Source organism: Diceros bicornis, chromosome 7 (assembly GCF_020826845.1).
Source record: "Diceros bicornis minor isolate mBicDic1 chromosome 7, mDicBic1.mat.cur, whole genome shotgun sequence".
NCBI lineage: Eukaryota > Metazoa > Chordata > Mammalia > Perissodactyla > Rhinocerotidae > Diceros > Diceros bicornis.
The window spans coordinates 71,553,240-71,571,776 of record NC_080746.1 but is presented as its reverse complement, the minus strand read 5'-3'; the positions used below and the strand labels follow the sequence as shown (position 1 = coordinate 71,571,776).

The window sequence follows — 18,537 nt, the reverse complement described above, 5'->3', positions numbered from 1 at the left end:
GAGAGTTGGGGAGGAGCAATATTACCACTGCCCAAAATGTGGCACTAATGAGATGGCTTCTACGGCAAGCGGGGCACCAGCTCACTCAACCCCAGGCCAACCAGACCACAGCTGAAGTTCTGTGTTGGGCTGTGAGAGCCACTTCTGCAGGGAAATCTAGCAAACAGTTGTGGCTCTGGAAAGTGTGTGTGGAAAATGCTGTCAGGGGGCCAATTCCCAACTCCCTTCTTCTCTCTTGCTTGCCTCTACTGTGGAGGCTGGAAAATCTAAATCCTTGCTCTGCAACCTGCCCTGCAGCTAGGGGCGACCAGGTGACATCTTCTGGATGAGCTGAAGTCCATTCCAGGGCTTCCAGGAAGGTGTACCCTTTCCTGATAGGCCTTTCCTGGCCTAGAGCCTCCCCTGCCCCTTCTGTCTGGCTGGTCTGGCTACTCAGCCCTGGCACGGCCATCTCGCCACACTGAGGAAGCAAGCTGCACGCTAGCTCAGCATGGTGGTGTGAGAAGACAGGAAGAGCCTGGTTCCAGCTGACCTCACTAATCCACGGCACCAACCCCTCACAGCCTACTCCAGGACCAACTGTACTTGAGAAACAAAACCCTACTTATGCGTCAAGTCTTCTGTTCCTCGCAGCTGAAAGCTTTCTAATTAAAACAGCACGGCCTGAGGGGCTGGACAGAGAATCCTGGAGTAAGCACGCAGGCCAGACTTACAGAGGAGCCAGGGTGAGCTGAAAATGGGTAGCGATAATGCAAGAGTCCAGCTGGACTACCCTCTATCCTGGGGCTTTGCAAACATCTGCTCAAACAAGGGCGCCAAGATGTTGCAGAGGGCCCAGCAAGCAGGGTCAACCCTGGCTGTGGGGACGGGGCAGTTATCGTGCCTTTTAGTTAGGTTTTCCTATTTTTCTTTTTACGATTTGCAAGAGGACATGTTTCTGAATCCAGTTTCTTTCCCTTCCATTTCCAAGTGAATCTCACTCACACGCCTTGGAGCCCTGCGCAGACCTAATTCTGCACGGCAGCCAGGTTCCCATGGTGCAGCCTCCACTGCCTCTCTGCAGAGACCAGCAGGATGAATGACGAGCTGTGGTCAAGCGGGTGGAGCATTACCTCTTCCATTTACCTTCCTCCTTGAACCACAAAGTCTTTGGAAGTGTTGTTGTTTTGAAGCGATTCTGGTGTAAAGATTTAGGTGGATGTTTTTGTGCTAGTGGTTAAGCGAGGACAAGAGAAATTCTCAATTGTTATCAGTTTCAGTCCCTTTCTAAAACCTCCATGCAGGAATGTGATTCTTAACTACCTCCTATTTTTAACAAAATCCTGTCTCTTCTGATTTAAAGTCACAGTAGCATGGATCTTTAATCTTTGCCTAAGCAAGGATGGAAGAGGAGAAGGAAGGTCTCGAGGAAGGACTGTGAAGACTGTCCAGACAATAAGATGAAGGTGCAGACCCATGAGGGGAAGTGGGCCTAAAAAATTCAGTGTTGAGACATCAAACTCCCTCATGCTGGCACTCAACTCTGAAATGTGTAAACATGAACGCTGTGTACAACAATCCCGTAATTGCAACATACCCTGAGAATGAGGTGTTTCAATTCATCATCTGACAGAAAAGTCGGTTTGTAGTTTGCTTCTGTGTATGGATTGGTGGCACCTTAGGGAGAAAACAGAGAAAGAGTCGGTACACTTTATATTCAGAAAATGTCTCATTCCACTTCACTGCCTCACACCTTCCAGACGCAGCCTAGTCCCTACGCGCTGGGATTTACATTTTCTCGTCTTTTTCCTTAACTGAGAGGCCAAGATTTGGCTTTGGACAGAATCCTGTAATGCCAAAGAGAATTCCATTGAAAAGAACACTGTTGCCCACAGGAGATTAAACAAGCTTGCTTCTGTCACTATAGGGAAAACCAAGAGATAATAGAAGGAAGTTAAAAATCCACATCTAAGAGAGAAGGCAGCTCTAGAAGCAAAGTGGTAGAGGCTCTGGGGAGGGTTCCCTCCTCTCAAGATCTGTATTAAATGGGTTGTCTAGCAGGCCCTCAAATCACCACTCTAAATGTTCTTGGGAAATCATCCAGTCTGCCAGGCCCTGAGTAAATATACTGGAGAAGGCATTCAGTGTGAGTTCCTCTTCATCAGGGATGAGTTAAATGAGCTTGGCAACCTGGAGAAATGCATTACTTCAGTAAATGCAGCTCGAGCTCCCAGGACTGAAATGGGACAAGACTCATGTTTAAAAGGCTGTCAATCTGGCATCTTTCAGGAGAACAATAACTTAGAGAAAAACGCCAGCAGTAAGTGACCTGGAATCTGCAGAATGGTTAGTAGAATTGTAAAGAAATAAAGTGGAATGGAGCCATAACAATTCAAAGAACCACGGGCAAGGAGGGAAATGGAACATGTCTGTGACTTTCATGTCAACTAACAAGGTGTGCATCATTAATCCACATCTCTGCTTTTCATGATAAATTGAGATTTACCACTCTTTTCCTTTCAATTTAATAGAAATTAGCTTATAATAATTTAATCTCTACCACTTTTGCTAATATGAATTTTTAAATGCCATTCTCCAAGCACAGGATACAACATTTATATTTTTGAATAATGACCAAAACTCAGACAAAAGCAGGTACTTCTTATTTCTGGTGGCTTTGTACAACTATAAAGATGCAATTCTTTTACCACGCAGGTCAGAGAGCTGACTGAGTGCCCACTTTCCAATCTCCTCAAATAGTCCAAGACGAGCTATGGAAAATTCCAGGAACAGGATTCACTAAAATGCCTGATATGTTTCAGATTTCTCCTGTGGTGTGGGTAAGTCACTTCCACATTCCTGCCTCTGTTTTCTCAGCCTCCTCACACTCAGAAAGGAGGAAAATACTGCCTTCCTCATAAAGAATCTATCTGGATTGGGAAAATTCCAGAAGATGAAAATATCATCCGTGTTCATTCCTGACAATAAAACGGAGCAAGAACCATCAACCAGTGACTCACTCTTCAAATGAACTGTGATGAATTTTCCTCTTGAAAACTGAAATTGACTTTTCTGTGTCACCAAGCGCACCTACATTTCTGATGTCGATCACTGTATGGGCGGTGTCCTCTCTGATACGCACGTAGCCTGATTACGCGCCCATACAGACACATGCACAGAACACAGCCTCTGCCCTCTGGGGATGCAGGACTGCAAAACCACATCTTGATACTCACATAAGCTCAATAATCACTTCATTTGGCATCGTGTTTATTGCTGAAAATTACAGGCATATTACTCAAGGCTACACATTTGCAAGTCATAAACGTTTGCCTTAGGGACTCAGAAACATTCTAGCAAGCGTGGTAACATTTGTGGGCAAGGGCACAAAGGACAATCAGGCCCAGGGTCTCACCTCGTAACGTTTTCATGTGCTGAACAGCCATCCGTAGCACAGTAAGTTTATCTAATTTCCTGGACATCGCATTGCATGTAGGTACCAATGAAGCCAATTCATCAATAAAACTGTTCATTTTATCCCGACGCCTCTTTTCAATCTGACTGTGAGCTTCCCTGAACAACAATATGAAAAATGATTTCTATAAAATGTAAGCAAGCATCCAGGAAACAAGGACAAAAATAAGTTAGAACTGATTCCAATATTCCTCTGACAGGGCAAATTTAGAAGCTGCAGAGTGATTCAAACTAGACTTTTCTACTAAAGTCACCAAAACAGTGGCCTCACTGCCAGGTCAGTATTAGTTTTTTTAGGCTTACGTCATGCTTAGAATTAAGGAGAAATATTACAAAAATTGTCTTTCCAGAGTAAACTATATCGTTAATTTCTCATTTCTTTTCCTCTCAGCCTCTGTAAAGTTAGATTTTAAGATGAGGTAGAAGGAAAGAAAAGGGAGGTGGAGGTTTCCAAGAACAAAGCATCGAGAAAGCCATCAGTGAGGGTCCTGTGGCCCCCAGTGCGCTCCCTCTGAGGTTTGCGAGGAACCTGCTGTGTGACTTGTCAGAGACTCACTGATTGAGTCACCAGGTAACTAAGGCTGCCATCCTTGGATCAACCATGACCTCACCTAGACAGAGCAGATGCTACACCTGTCCCCAGGAGCTTCCTCCGAAGAATGTCATACTCCTCCCTCCCAGGAGCTGCTGCCTGCTGAGGCAGGGTGACACTTTCTCCGGCACATTCTCTCCCTGACTGGTTTGCACCTGCCGTTTGTGATTGCCCCCCTAAGGGGGCGCATCAACAGTGGACATGTAGTTTGCTGCCACAGCAACAGAGCCATGGTACCTCCTGCCAAGGCTGGTCTGTGAGGGAAAAGCCAGAATTCTCAGGCCAGCCGAATTCTGCAGCCCCTGGTTCTGTGTCAGGACACAGCCTCAGATGGCCCTGGAGCTAATGACAGGAGAGCTGAGGACCCAATGGAAAGGGGTCAGCAAGTGTGGTTGGAGGCAGGAAGGACTGAGTTAGAGAATCTACTCAAGGGAGCAGGGTATCTGCCACGTCTGGCCTTCAGTTGCAACTTGCAGTGCAATAAGGGCCCTTTCAGAGGCAAGGTGCAGCCCAGGACAGGCACTGAATCACCGAGCCAGGTCTCCTCTGGAGGGCCAAGTAAGGAACAAGTAACCTGCCGAAGACTGGGGAAAACTTGAGCCTTGATTTATTTTCTGCTACCTCCAAAGTCCCCTTCAGGTTAAATGTGCATAGACAGCAAAGAGTGGAGGCCAGCTTAGCCTGGAGAGAGTGAGGGGCAGAAGGCCACACCAAGCCAAGGCCTGCTACCCCCTTCTCTATTTCTTAAGGATGTGACAGTGACGAAAGGACTGTTAGACAGGGACCAGATACACAGAGCCTTGTCCCTCACTCTAAGCACCCAGAACCAGGACAGTTTATGGAAAGAATGAGGGCCCAAGCTTACCTTGCATTTTTGATCCTTCCTTGGTGCTCTGTGTATTCTAACCTGAAAAAAAAAAAAAAAAAGCAAAATATAAAAACACAATCCCCTGGAGATTAATGGCAAAGTTACACATCTCTATTTTCTTCCCTGTTTAACCCCTGTCATCCCAACACACAACGGTCTTTGTTGTTAGCCATACTGGGGGCTGGGGGCTGGGGGCAGACAATCTTGAGCTCACAGGCTCACAGCCTCTTTGCTTATCCCCAATCGAGGACGTGGGTAGAACCTGCACCAAGTAACAGAATGTGTAATCATGCAAAGAAAATGCTACAAGGACACTGAAGTTCAAATGACTGGGTTCATGGTACCTTCCATGAGGGTCATCTTTGTCTGTGTCCATGCTTTCTCTGAAAAAGCAAAAGAGAACGTGACTGTTTGTTAAAAAAGACATACTAAATAGCTTCTTATCATAATATGGAAGGCTCTCATTTATCCAGAAACCAAACAATTAGAAAGCTCAAATAGCCATAGTATTGATTATTGATGTATAATAGGAAAACAAACGAACAAAAACAACTTGAACCTACTGTAAGACTCGGACTGGTTTTCCAAATTATCAAGCTAAACTTATATATAGTCTCAAGGAGTCTGTGTGCTAACATATATTTTACCATATTTTGATTGTTTGAAAATTGGGAATACATATCATTTATGGAAACTCTTAGTTAACCAGAGTATCCAGATAACTATAATACCTCATTCCTCCATCATTCTGGATAAATGGAGTTTATTCATTTGCAAAACATATCGAGCATCAAATGTACGTGTGCAACCATATATATTTGCGGGGAGAGGTAAGAAGTGGGACTCAAAGTACCAATGAAGCAGTACTAAGCAGAGCCCTGAGGCAGCTTTTCAAAGGCACTGCCACCCAATGTTCCAGTTCTCAGCTAGGTGTGAAACCCCTAGGCCTGAGGAATCAGGAGAGAGGGGAGGAGTGGGGCTGAGGGGCGTAGAACCCTGTTTGGCCATGGAGGGTCCTGGGGTCACAGCAGGGATCTGCCTCCCTTTCACAGACTCTGGAATCCAAGTTTCATGGCACCTTGTGGTTCAGTAGAAAAAAGACTGAAATCCTCAGAGGAAGGAGTTCCAAATCCCCTGGGTCAGCTCACACCCTTCTCCGCCCCTAAATTTATCAGGAGGGCACTGACTGCCACCTGAGCCACTCTCCTTTCTCCTGTCTCCCATATGAAAGGAGGGATGATGGCCCTTCAAACAATGTAATCTTAAGGGCAAAAACAACTTCTTAGGAGCTCTGAATCACATGATGGGCATTCTAGAACAGTGGTTCCCAACCAGGCACCCTTGATTTCCTCACAGGCAGAGAGTTTCTCAAACTAGTCCTAAAGTTCGGAGGAAATCATGCAAGCCACACGGGAAAACGAAAACTCCCCCTCCCCTTTCGTCTAGACTTGTATCTGTTCACTGAGGCCAGGTTGATCATCTCAGGGGAAGAGAAGCTCGCCTGGCAGGTAGATGTGACTTTAGTACATTAAAATGATAGGGAAAGGGATTAAGGTTGCTTCATTAGTAGGGTCTCCATGAATTACAGAAGATTTGCAAACTGGGGTCCATGAGGGAAACATGAAAGTCTTGGGTGGTGACAAGGTTGGAAACCACAGGTCTAGACAGCAGAGGTCTTGGAACACGTCAATGGCTCCATCAGCACTTGCCCGAGACAGGGGGTCCTGCTCTCCCTGCTGGGGAGTTACCGCCACGGAAGAACACCCTCTCGGTCCTCACACCCGCTCTCCATCCCCTGGGCGTTTGCTCTCTTCACCATCTGGGATAACTTACAGATTAATCATAGCATCTCCTAGTGGGCATCTGACCTCCAGCCACTGTGCTCCCCAAATTCGACCTGTGAACTTCAGCAGAAAGGACATCTGCTGGAGGGGGGACACCTCCTTGGAGATTTTCCCTCATTAAACAAAAGAAAACTTCTTAAGTGGACATTTGGGTAACATTCCACGCAGTTGCCTCAATGAAACAAAACGTGCCTTTGAGTGGTCTACACTGCCTTATTCCCTAGGTGTTCATACAGATATAGAAGAGTTGGCTGTTAAGTATGAAATTTACTTACTCAAAAGAAAAGTCATCAAGTCTAAAAAGAAACAAAAATACTATTTAATATAACAGGTACATACTAATTTAAATAACGTTTAAGGACAACGTCAATGTTCCTAGACTGTTCTCAGAGATGACCTCTACTTACTCATTCTCCAAACATAGTTAGGCGACTGATGTCTTCCTAGAGAGAGCCCCTCAGGCCAAGCTCTCTGACACCATTGAGATTACATCCACAGACCTAACTGCCCCCCTCAAAGGAGCAAAGGACGACGAAGAAAGGGGTAAAAGGCAGAATTTGGCTTTAAGGCTCTTCTTTTTCCCTCGATGTGGAACAATTTGGGGACAGAAAGGGGAAGTCAATGCCTCAGCAGTGCTGGAGGCTCCCTCTTGCTTGCAATCCAGGGGGAAGATAAAGTCAACAACCAACTGTGCCACCACCTAGAGTGGGATCTTTCATTCCCATCCCTTTCCGTCAGGAGGATCCCCTCTCCCAGGAGGAGCAGTAGCTGGCCCCCAGGTGTTCCGTGCCCGTGAACTGACACCACGCCTAGCCAGAGGAAGGCGAGCCCCAGAGGCCTTACTGGTAGTCGGTGGAGCTGCCTTTCCGTTTGCGGTTGCAATCCATGCCACTGGTGCCCAGGGGGCTGGAGAGGAGGTCGGTGGCGCCCGGGGACATGAAATCACTGATTGTTGAAGAAATGTCCATCCTCTGGTCCGCCATTGGAGGTCTGAAATTGGTACAAGGGGGCACAGAGATGCATTTATTTCTTCGTGCCCTTCTAATGTGGTGGAGGGCCAGGGTGGCGCTGTAGAGGGACACGGGGGCTTGTTCACAGCCCCAACACATCTCTCATCCGGCCAACCGAAACAAGGACACGGCAGAACAGAAAGAGCATCGTACTTACCTTAAGAGTCATTATAGGTAATTTAGGCTCGCCAGCTCATTTTTCTGATGAAGACACAAAAGCCCAGAGAAGCCACCCAGCTTCCCAGGTCCCCGTGCTAGGGTGTGGAAGAACTAAACCAGAACTCAACGCTCCAGGAGTTATAGCTCCTCCCACTGAGGGGACCAAGGGCCCAGATGTTCTCTGATGGTCCTAATTTTATTTTCTTCTAATGAACAGATCTGATCAATGAAATACATAAATATGAATTACTTGTTATCTTTGTGTTTTTGTTACAACTCTTGTAAAAGTTGTAGGAAAGCAAAAAATATCCTTTCTCAGACTGTAAGTCCCACTTGGGAGTTAAGAAAATACGGTCCGTCTCTATTGCTGGCCCAGGCAGTCTGTCCTGTCTCCCGCCCCGTCCTTTAGTACCCAGCATCTCATGCATGGAAAACCTTGCATAATGAAATGAAGACACTGTAAACAAATTTACAGAACATTTCGAGAATTCATATTTTAAAAGCAGAAAGTAAGCCGCCCCAAAAAAGAGGCTGACTAGTACCTTGCAAGGGACTCCAAGTCCAAGTTGAAGAGGGCCGTGCACTGCCGGCAGTCGGGGTCTGAGCTCCACACGATGTGACAGGGCCGTCACTCCCTCCCTCTGGGCCCGAGTTTCCTCATCTGCAAAGCAGAGGTGAGTGTGAGCTCTTGTTTCACTATCACTTTATGCCCACAGCTGAGTGAACCAGCCCTCCCCGCTAGGTGTGTGCCAGTTTTTCACTTTCACACCCATTGCTGGAGTGAACATCTTTGTGCATTTATCTCTGTGCAGTTGAGCTGTTATCTCTTAGTACAAATTTCTAAAAGTAGGACTGACAGGTCAAAAGGGGACACACATTGTATGTTTGGTACATACTAAAACACTGTGGTCCAGCAAAGCTCCAATAATTTATACCCCCAACAAGAGCTCTTGTCAATCTGACAGAAAAAACCCAAACCTCATTGTTTTTACAATTGTATTTTTCAGTTATTACGGATGGCATTCCTGTGTTTATAGGCATTTCTTGGTCTTCCTTTATGCCTACTCATGTTCTGTTTTTCTACCATGTTGTCTTTGGTGTTGATGGGCCTCCTAACTCATGTTCTCCTGGGCACCCAAACCTGGTGGGAGAAAAACACACAGCGAACTGACTGTTCTCACTTTCAGTCCATGATGTCTCACCTCAGAGGCCCGGTGCGGCCAGCAATCCTTGACTCCCCTGTTAGATTTATTCTCCCACTGTGCTATGGAGGACGTCACTCTTTCTCTTTCCTCCTCAAACCTCCAATGTCTCCCTGATCCTCACTCTCAGCTGATAACCTTGCTTTCTACTTCACTGAGGCTAGCAACCACATCTGCCAGCCTTCCTAGACGCTGTGGTTAGGACAACCCTCCACCCTGCCAGGTGTGCTGACCCCATCCTCTCTCACTGCTCAAGACCATCACTCCAGAAGTGTCTCTCTGCCCCCAATCCTGCATTATCCACTTTCCCCACTCTACTGGGTCAGTCCCATTAGGATAAAAAACACACTACAACAACTCTCATCATGAGGAAAATAATAAAAACTTTTTTGAACCCCATTCCTCTCCAGTTACTGCCCCATTTCTCTGTTTCCAAGTCCTTTCCTCTTACTCTCTATAAACTAACTCAAATCAGGCTTTTGTCCCCATCATTCCAATAAAACAGCCTCTGTTGGGCTCATGGGTGTCCTCCTGTATGCTAAATCTAATGGCTGGTTCTCCACGTCCTCCATACGTGACCCATCGGCACCATCTGACAGAGCTGATCTCTCCCTCCTCATTGTCTTCTGGCTTCGGAGATGCGCCACCTTCTCATGGTTCTCCTACTGCAGTGGCCACTCCTTTAGCTGGTTCCTCCTCATCTCCCTCACCTCTAAATGAGGGTCCCATGGATGTCCTTGGACCTCTTCCCTGTCTATATTCACCTCCTAGGAGATCTGTCTAGTTTCTTTGCTTTAAATACTATCTATGCTATGACAACTCCAAAATTTACATCTCCAGTCTGGACCTTTCCCTGAATTCCAAACTTCTATAACCAACCACCTCCCGACATCTCCCTCTGTATATACCACAGAGACCTCGGACTGACACATCCCTAACCAAACTCCTGGTTCTCCCCAAGCCAAGCCTCTTAGTCATGCTCATGTCAGTAAGTGGTGCTTCAATCCTGCTGCTTGCTCAGGCCCCAAACCTAGAAGTCACCCAGATTCCCTTCTCTCTTTCACAATCTGCATGCAATCCACCAGCAAATCCTACCAGCTCAACATTCAAAAAAACATCCAGAATTTAACTACTTCTCCCCCTTTTTCCTTTATATTTCTGTTCAAATGTCACTTCACCCGTGAAGCTTCCCTAAATATCCATATAATACAACCCCTTCCCTGCCTAATTTTTTTCCATAGCCCTTATCAAAATCTGGCCTACAATCATGTACTTCTTTCTTTACTTACTGGCTCCACTAGACTATAAGGATCAAAAGAGCAGGGATTTTGTTTGGCTTACTGCTTGCACCCTTAGTGCCTAGAACACCTCCTAGCACATAGTAAGTACTCAATAAACAGACGTTAAGTGAATGAGTAAATAAATTTGCCTATTAGGAATATTCTTTGTTCATCATAGATGTAAATATTTTCCCCCTTCTTGCCTTCTAACTTTGCTTATCATGTTTGTATGTGGTACTAAAAGTGACATGTTTTAAAAAGCTGTATCTCATTCCAAAATAATAAAGATATTCTCTTCTTTACTAATATTTTTAAAGTTTTAGTTTTTTTATTTAGCTCTTTAATCCACTTGGAATTTATTTTTGGTACACTACCTAACGTTGGGAATTTCTTATTTCCCTCCAATGGACAGACAACTGGCCCAACACCATTTATCAGACTATATGTCCTGTTACCTGTCATTTGAAATGCCACCTTTATTGATTTATTGCCTATTGCTGGACTTCCTGTTCTGTTCCTTTGATCTAGTTATTTCCATTCTAGTTTCACACTGTCTATTATTGTGGCTTTATAAAACATTTTAATATCTGGTAGAACAATCCTTTCCTTCTTATTACTCTTCATTTTCAGAAATTTCCTGGCTATTCTCCCAGATTTATCCTTCGAGAAGCATTTTATAACCATTAATCACATTGAAGGCCCTGTTGGTGTCTGCTGTTGTTGTTATCACTGTTACTGGCATTAAGAGAAGTAGGGCCAGGAATGAGTACAGAGCCCTTCCCTCAGGGTCTTGGTGACCCTCTGGGCTGCATGGCAGACAGCGGGTGCCAACTCCAGCCCCCACTCCCTCTTGCTGAACAGTGAGACAACTGCATGAGATGGAATATTCCACACTTCCTGAAGAAAGAACTACCATTCAAGCTGCCAATGACAGCTGTGGGGGCGGGGGGTGGAGGAGGAGAGAGGATTTATTTATTACCTGAAGTTGCAGTTCTTAAGCCTCAGATCCACCTTGGGAGGAGCAAGGGGCCACTGGACTTGCTGGTTACCTCAAAGTGATTTTCATGTTTTGTGTTTTCCTTTCAGGCAGTTAACTTCTTCTAGAAACCTACAGTGGGGCCCACAGGAAAAGAAAACCCAGACAGGTTACTTTGGGGTCAATAAATGTAAAAATCTCATATGACCAAGGGAGGTGGGGGAGCTAGCTCCTAACTCCTAACCACAGGGAGTAACGTTTCATAGCCCCAGCCCTCAGCTGCCTGTTAGACGCAACTGCAAACACACGAAGGAATCTGACAGGAGAGGTTTCCTGTGAAAAACAATGCCTTTTAAGTTACTAAACATGGATTCTTGGACACGGCCTTCAGAGAAGGAAGATAACTGTGTTTTCCATTTCTTCTATTGGGTCAGGCAGTTATCATAGTGGACACCTACTGGGTGTGTGCTGGGCGTCAGGCCCTGTTCTTGTTGCATTTATAACTCATTTCAACCTGAAAATAACTCTATGAGGTAGACACTATTGTTCTCTTCATTTTGCTGGTGAGGAGACTGAGGTAGAGAGAGGTGAGGCAACAGGCCGAGGTCCCACAGCCACAGCGGTGGGCTCCGGAAGCTACACTCACCGCCACCACATCACTAACTCTCTCTCGAGTGAGGTCAGTTACCTAGATGCAGACAACAAGCAACAACAGAAATAGTCTCCAGAAAACATTAAGCCAAAACAAATTAATGCCAGCAGGGCCAACACCTAACACTCCTGGGAGTGAGCGAGGGTGTGAAAGAGAATGCCCATGAACCTCAGGGACCTCTGGGCACACACAAGGCCGAGGAGAAAGCAATTCTGAAGAGGCGCTCCTGTTGACCAAGCGGCGCTGCCCGCCCATCTCCTACCAGTCCGCCAGGGGGCTCCTCTCTGCCCTGTGGTCCCTGCATCTGGGGGAAGGGGCTCTAAAGGAAGAAAAGGGCCACAGCTGCCCTCCTACTCCATCCCTGCTCTGTCCGGAGATGGCAGGACTTAGGTTTTAAATAGGGCTTTCCTGACCTTTCTGAAGCAAAAATCCTGGTGTTTCACATTCCGCCGGCTAATTCTTGCAGTCTTTGGATTACCTATCTTTGTCTTGATCATGAGAAAGGCCTTCAAACGAATATCCAGGAATAGAACTGGTTTTGTCCTCCCAGTTTATTCCTCTTTGCAGTCTGATTCAGAAACCTTCACCGTCTGGGCATGTACAACCAACGTGACCGGGAATTCTGGACTTCTAGTCCCTCAGCCTCAGCTGATAGAGAGCTGCAAAGGGATGCCAAGTCCCCGGAAGTGTTGCTGGAGGGGGGCCTACCGTATGCGGTCCCATCCACATCTGGTTCCCCACCCAGGTCACACACTAGCCTCCCAGGCCCCAAATTAGCAACCCACGACCCACCCCGGGCATCCTCCCCTCTCCTTCCCATATCCCACAACCCTCCCCTTAGCCCTCTGATGGATGGTCCAGCAGCCACTTCCCTCCATCCCTGGTCACTGCCTCCGTCCAGGCTGCTCTCCTCCCCAGCCTCGCCCCCTCCTCACTGTGGCCAGAGACAGGCCACCCCCCTTGCTTAACACCCTTCAATGGCTTCACTGCTCTGCTCCAAGTCTTCCAGATAAAACCCCAAACTCCCCAGGAAGAAACACCAGGCCTATGCCTTGGGCTCCTTATGCTCCAGCCCAACCTCCTCACCTGCTGCCCAAAGCTCCAGCCCCTGAAATACTTAATTCCCAGGAGCACGCGACCTCAGCTGTGCCCACACTCCCTTTCCCCGCTTACCACCTGGTGAACTCCTGCTTTCCTTTCAAGTGCCCTCAGTGTCACCTCCTCCGAGAAGCCTTCTGGCTCTCTGTGTGTGCATTTATAACTCATTTCAATTCCCTTCCATTCCCTTCATACCCTGCGGCCCCTCTCTTTCTGCATCCCACACACTGTGATCTTATTGTGAGGTGTCCCCCAGTACCACGCCTCACTCCTTCTTTTCCCCCACCACCCTGAAACTTAGATGAAGGTTCTAAGTACCAAACTCCATATGAAATTTCTTGTTTGTTTATTTTTTGTGTGTGAGGAAGATCAGCCCTGAGCTAACATCTGATGCCAATCCTCCTCTTTTTTGCTGAGGAATATTGGCCCTGGGCTAACATCTGTGCCCATCTTCCTTTACTTTATATGGGACACCATCACAGTATGGCTTGACAAGGTGCATTGGTTCACACTGGGGATCCGGGCCTGCGAACCCTCGCGCCGGCAAAGCGGAGTGCGTGCACTTAACCGCTGTGCCACGAGGCTGGCCTCTGAAATTTCTTATTTTGATCAATTTTTCCAAATTAAAATTTACTTTATAGAAATAAGAAATGCTAACATAGATTTTGGCACTATATTTTGCAAAACAAAAACCAGAAGGCCTTTCTTAGATGCTTGGACAAGGTAAGGAAGCTGAATCAGCTGTGACACAATTATTTTTTGAAAACTGTCTTCTCTCCAAAAAAGTATTCTAAATGTAAGACAATAAATGAAACAACAAAAGAAAAGAAAAAACCTCTTTCTGTGCTAACTACTTATGAAAGAGAGCTGAGCCAAGGGAGGGGGTTCCAAGAGGCTGCAGGTGCCTGTGAGAGGGGCGCTGGCTGAGGGGGGCTCAGGGCCAGCCCTAGGGCTGCCATGCAAGTGACACCTAGAGAGGACGCTCTTGGGAGAGCCCGGCCAGTGGTCCTGGAGTCGGAGGCCACTTGTGTGCCCCCTTCTGAGCTAGAGACTTCCAAACATGGGAGGAAGGCTCACTGGGCGGCCAGAGAAAGCAAGGCACGAAGGGACGTGTGCAGTATGCCTGTGGAGAACTTGGGGGCACCCTCTGACCCCCTCACTCCCCTTGAGCTCCTCAGAGCACAAGAAGGAGGATCTCAGGGGCTCCACCAGAAGGAGCGAGGGGGCTAAGAGGGGAGTGCCGGCCCAGGCTGCCCCGCAGAGACGCCTCAGCAGCCCAGGAGGGGGAGGGCGTCAGCCACTGTCATGCCCAGAAGGAGACTCAGCTGCTCCTCTGAGCAGAGCGGGGCGAGGCTGCACCACCCTTAAAACTCACCCGCCCCATCAACAGGAAGACGACCACATCAAAGACCACCAGTCACAGACCCGGCGTCTCTCCTTTCCCTCCTCCCCACCCCAGCACCCCAGAATGCTACAAGAAGAGGAAGGGGAGCGTGTAGATTGCATTAAGGTTCAAACTATTAGCCGCCCCTCCCTGTGGGCCGCCCCGTGTCAGGCCTGGCCAAGAGACTTGCCTTGACCAGTGAATGTGAGTGGAGGCCACAGTGCGACTTTCCAACAGAACCTTTACCATGTGTTCCTCTGGCTGTGCTAAGACCAGCAACTTCCTAGCTAGAGGCTCCTCCTTTAGCCAAGGTCCCGGCGGGAGAGAGCAGGAGGGAGAAATAAACCCTTGCTGCTGGAGGCCCCTGAGGTGCTGAGGTGGTTCATTACGGGGTGACCACTCTGTTTGCCTAGACCTCCCTGCTTTAGCACTGAAAGTCCTGCACCCCGGGAAACCCCTGTCCCAGACAACCAGGAGGGCGGCCACCCAGTTCTCACCGCTGCCTCACTCCTAAGCTGCCTGACGCAGGCAGGAGGAAGCGAACACAGACTAGGATCCTGGAGGCACAGAGCAAGCCTCATCTGGGAGGAGGGCAAAGGGACAACGGCGCTCACACTGGACTAGACTAGTCTTCACAATAACCTGTCCCTTAATTGCGGTCATTGTCCCAATTCTCCAGGTAAGGAACTAAGGATGGAAGAGGCAAATTTATCTTGTGTGAGATGACACAGCCAGCAAGTGGGGACAGGAAGCCAGGTGTGTCTGGCTCACTGCTGGTTCTTCGTCTACCTGCCACACGGCTGCTGATCCTGCCACCAAAACCACCCCACAGAGTAAAATACAAACCCCTCAAGACAAGCACCCTGGGGCAGGAGTGAGGGGAAACGATAAGAAGGAGCAATCCTGGGTCGGAAAAGCTACAGACACTGAGCCAACAAGTGGTCTCTGGGCTTCCTGGTGGCCAGGGCAGAAAGGGAAATGCTCAGCCCTCACACAGGCCGGCAAGTGTATTCGTTCAATAGCACAGACTGAGCAAGGAGCGGTGTCTGGGGGGTGGGGTTCTCTCTGTGGAACCTGACAATGCTCTGCTGAATGGCTCTGGGGAAACAAGCTTTGTGAAAAAACAGAGGTCTTCCCCCTTTTTAAAATGGGACCCCAGTGAAAGCCTGTCCCCTCTCTTGTTCCCACCCCCAGGTGTGACAGCTGGATAGCGTTCTGTTAAGACCACTTTGTGAAGCCCAGGATGTCACCGGGGTAGTGGCTTTCGATGACGTGGCTTAACACAAGGGCACAGCTTAGGAGAATATGGACCATGGTGAATCAGCGTCCTCAACCACCCTGTGCAGCAGCTGTAAGCTTACTGATCTGATCTGCGTCCCCACAAAACCCCAAACTCCCCAGGAAGGGCCCCCGTATGGCTACCTCTGCATCCCCACAACCCACAAGGAGCTGGCCCTGGGCACAGCAGTGTTCTGGAAGGACCGTCCCCCCACCGCCCAGAGAGCCATGCAGCTGGCCTGGCCCCGTTCTCCACATTCTCCACTCTGTGGTGCTGGTGCCGACCCAGGTTACTGAGGGAACGAGGGTGGACTTGCTGTGCTCTGTACAGACGACGGTCGCCTCTGAGCTGAGGCGAGAGGCTGAACAAGCCCTGTACCCTCTGCAAGTCCCCCTTGACCCTCCATGTTACTCTGACAGCCTGTGGGGAGTTTGGTTGCCTTGCTTTGCAACAGATGGATTTAGAGAACATCCACCCAGTGATACCAGGTGCCTTGAGCCTAAGGTAACAGGTGTTTGCACCAGGATCATTCAGCAAGCATTTCTCTAGCCCCTAGTGGAAGCCAGGGCACCGGGGACACAGGGAAGAATTAGCAGTCGTTATGTTCTAGATTCCCTCAATCTAGCCAGAGAGACAGGATTTAAATAAAGACGTGACAGCCTGATCACTGCAATAGGAAGGGCCGTGCATACAGCTGTGCGAGGAGCGCACCACACAACCCCAGGACGCGCGTTCACCTCTGTTAAGTGGCAGAGATTTGTGGAGCCGTTATGAGACACTTCCAGCAGGTGGCAGTCAAGTGTCTTGCGGAAGGAGTGCCTTTTTTCTAGCTGTGGGGCATATGTAAGGTACGCGAGCAGAACAGAGGAGAAAATACTCAGCTTACTGGCTGCAGCGTGGGGGGTAACAGAAGAAGGGACCAGGGAGGAGGTGAGGCTTGAATTAGGTGCTGCAGATGGTGGCCTGGTGGACTGGATGGTCGGAAGGATGTTCTGAGCAGAGGAGAGCAGTATTTGCAGTGGATGTCAGGGGCCCCGGGGAGAACCCTGTTTGTGGCACTCAGGTACCCAGTCCTACTGGTAGCTCTAGATGTTGGGATCCCGAAATCAAACAGAAGTCAAGGAGACTGCATTTGGAACTACAGGCCTTGGGGGGCCAGCTGAGAGGGTCTCACAGGGGGCAGGATTTGTGAATCCTGGGGTACTTTGTGAATCAAAACAAGGCTGGTCTTTGTGGAAAAGATCCCCAATAGCATTGAAGGAGGAGAGTCTACAGAATTCCAGACTTGGAGGGCTACTGAGGACTCTAAGAAGGATTCGGGGATCTAATTAAGAATCACACAGCAGGGCATGCCCCTAGCCCAGCAAAGATGCTCAGTAAATGTTTGTTGAATGAATGATAAAAAGGATGCCTTCTTAGACCTTTGCCAAGTCTGTCACTGAAATACAGGAAGGAGAACAGTCTGAGGAACAAGCTGTGGCCCCACAGGGCTTTCTGGGAGGACTCTTGTCCCTGGATGGGGAGGTACTGATGGCACCGGGGTGGGAACTGGCCCAATTCCAGCTGACAGGTGAGCAGCTGCCCAATGGAGGTGGATCAGGAGGTGGAGGCAGAGCAAACAGAAGGGTCACAAGGGAGCAACTGAACAAACAGCAGATCCAGACTACTCCTTTACTAGGTTTGATAAAGAAGATTGCAGAGTGACTTGGAGTCTCAGGAATGACTGATCCCCCTTCAAATATCCATGAACCACCCAAAAAAGGGAACTGATATTACTTAGTGCTTTTAATGCCCAGGCCTTCTATGACCCAGTGGTTAAGAGCATGCTCTCGGCTGGGAGACGACAGTCAGGTTTCAAATCCTGATGCCACCATGTATCAGAGCCTGGGGTGCAAATCTCAGCTCCAACAAACACTTAGCCCTGGGTGTCACGGTCTCCTGACCTGTGGGATACGGACGATAACATTCCCTACCTCCGAGCCAAGGTGGGGATGAAAGGAGATATATAAGGTGCTTAGAATGGTGTCTGGCCCAGAATGAGCCCTCTGTAAGTGTTAACCATTATTATTTTCTCATTTAACCATCACAACACCCTGTAAGATGGCTAATGTCATCTCTTCCATTTTACAGATGAGGAAACTAAGTCTCAGAGAGGTTAAGTAACTTGACCAAGCTGGTGATTTTATAGGAAGGCAGATTTAAACCCAGCTCAGTCCTATAGAAAGCCCATAGTCTTTCCAATATATGGCATGGCCTCCATGCAAAATAAGAAATGGGCACATTCCAGAATATGCGGGGATTGAAAAATTCTTCAAACCAGCACTTCCCAAGGGTCTGTCATGGAACACTGATTCCATGAGATTTCAATGATGTTATACGGGGAAAAAGTCAATGGTCACAGAAGTATGGGGAGCACTGGGTTAAATAGTTAGGTTTCTCTTCTGCAGGCTTCTCGGAACCTTAACATGGCCCTGGGGAGGGTGAAGTCCCAGGAGCAGGGGAGCCTCCAGTCGTCCACACGCCTTTCTGCATCTAACATCTATCTAATAGACAAAAGGTTTGGGCAGGCACACTAAGGGGAACCCTGCTCTGCAAAACCATTCAGGATTAAGGATCCCCCTCCCCATGATCCTGCTTTCTCTCCTACCCTGCCGATTTCCTTGCCAGAAGGCGCCTGGTATGGCTCTATCAGCCTGTTGGCTCCTCTGAAAGCAGCCCTGGGGTCTGAGGTCCCCAGCCG

At 48.2% G+C, this 18,537-nt stretch overlaps 1 protein-coding gene across 8 annotated transcripts in view; it reads right to left on the bottom strand.

The window, feature by feature from the left end:
- BMAL1 (basic helix-loop-helix ARNT like 1) overlaps positions 1 to 18,537 on the bottom strand; it is a 104,426-nt gene that overhangs the window by 24,225 nt on the left and 61,664 nt on the right. For 3 of the 8 annotated variants that reach the window (XM_058546008.1, XM_058546010.1, XM_058546009.1), the window contains exons 3-10: positions 11,388 to 11,516; positions 8,469 to 8,587; positions 7,601 to 7,747; positions 7,033 to 7,053; positions 5,258 to 5,296; positions 4,911 to 4,952; positions 3,395 to 3,552; positions 1,577 to 1,656 (exon numbers count right to left, since the gene is read on the bottom strand). In XM_058546008.1, the coding sequence (XP_058401991.1) occupies positions 1,577 to 1,656; positions 3,395 to 3,552; positions 4,911 to 4,952; positions 5,258 to 5,296; positions 7,033 to 7,053; positions 7,601 to 7,740 (480 nt within the window). In that variant the 5' untranslated portion in view covers positions 7,741 to 7,747; positions 8,469 to 8,587; positions 11,388 to 11,516. Of the gene's footprint in view, positions 1 to 1,576; positions 1,657 to 3,394; positions 3,553 to 4,910; positions 4,953 to 5,257; positions 5,297 to 6,746; positions 7,007 to 7,032; positions 7,054 to 7,600; positions 7,748 to 8,468; positions 8,588 to 11,387; positions 11,517 to 18,537 lie in introns of those variants that run through there. The other 5 variants (XM_058546011.1, XM_058546012.1, XM_058546015.1 and 2 more) reach the window with 3 other exon arrangements.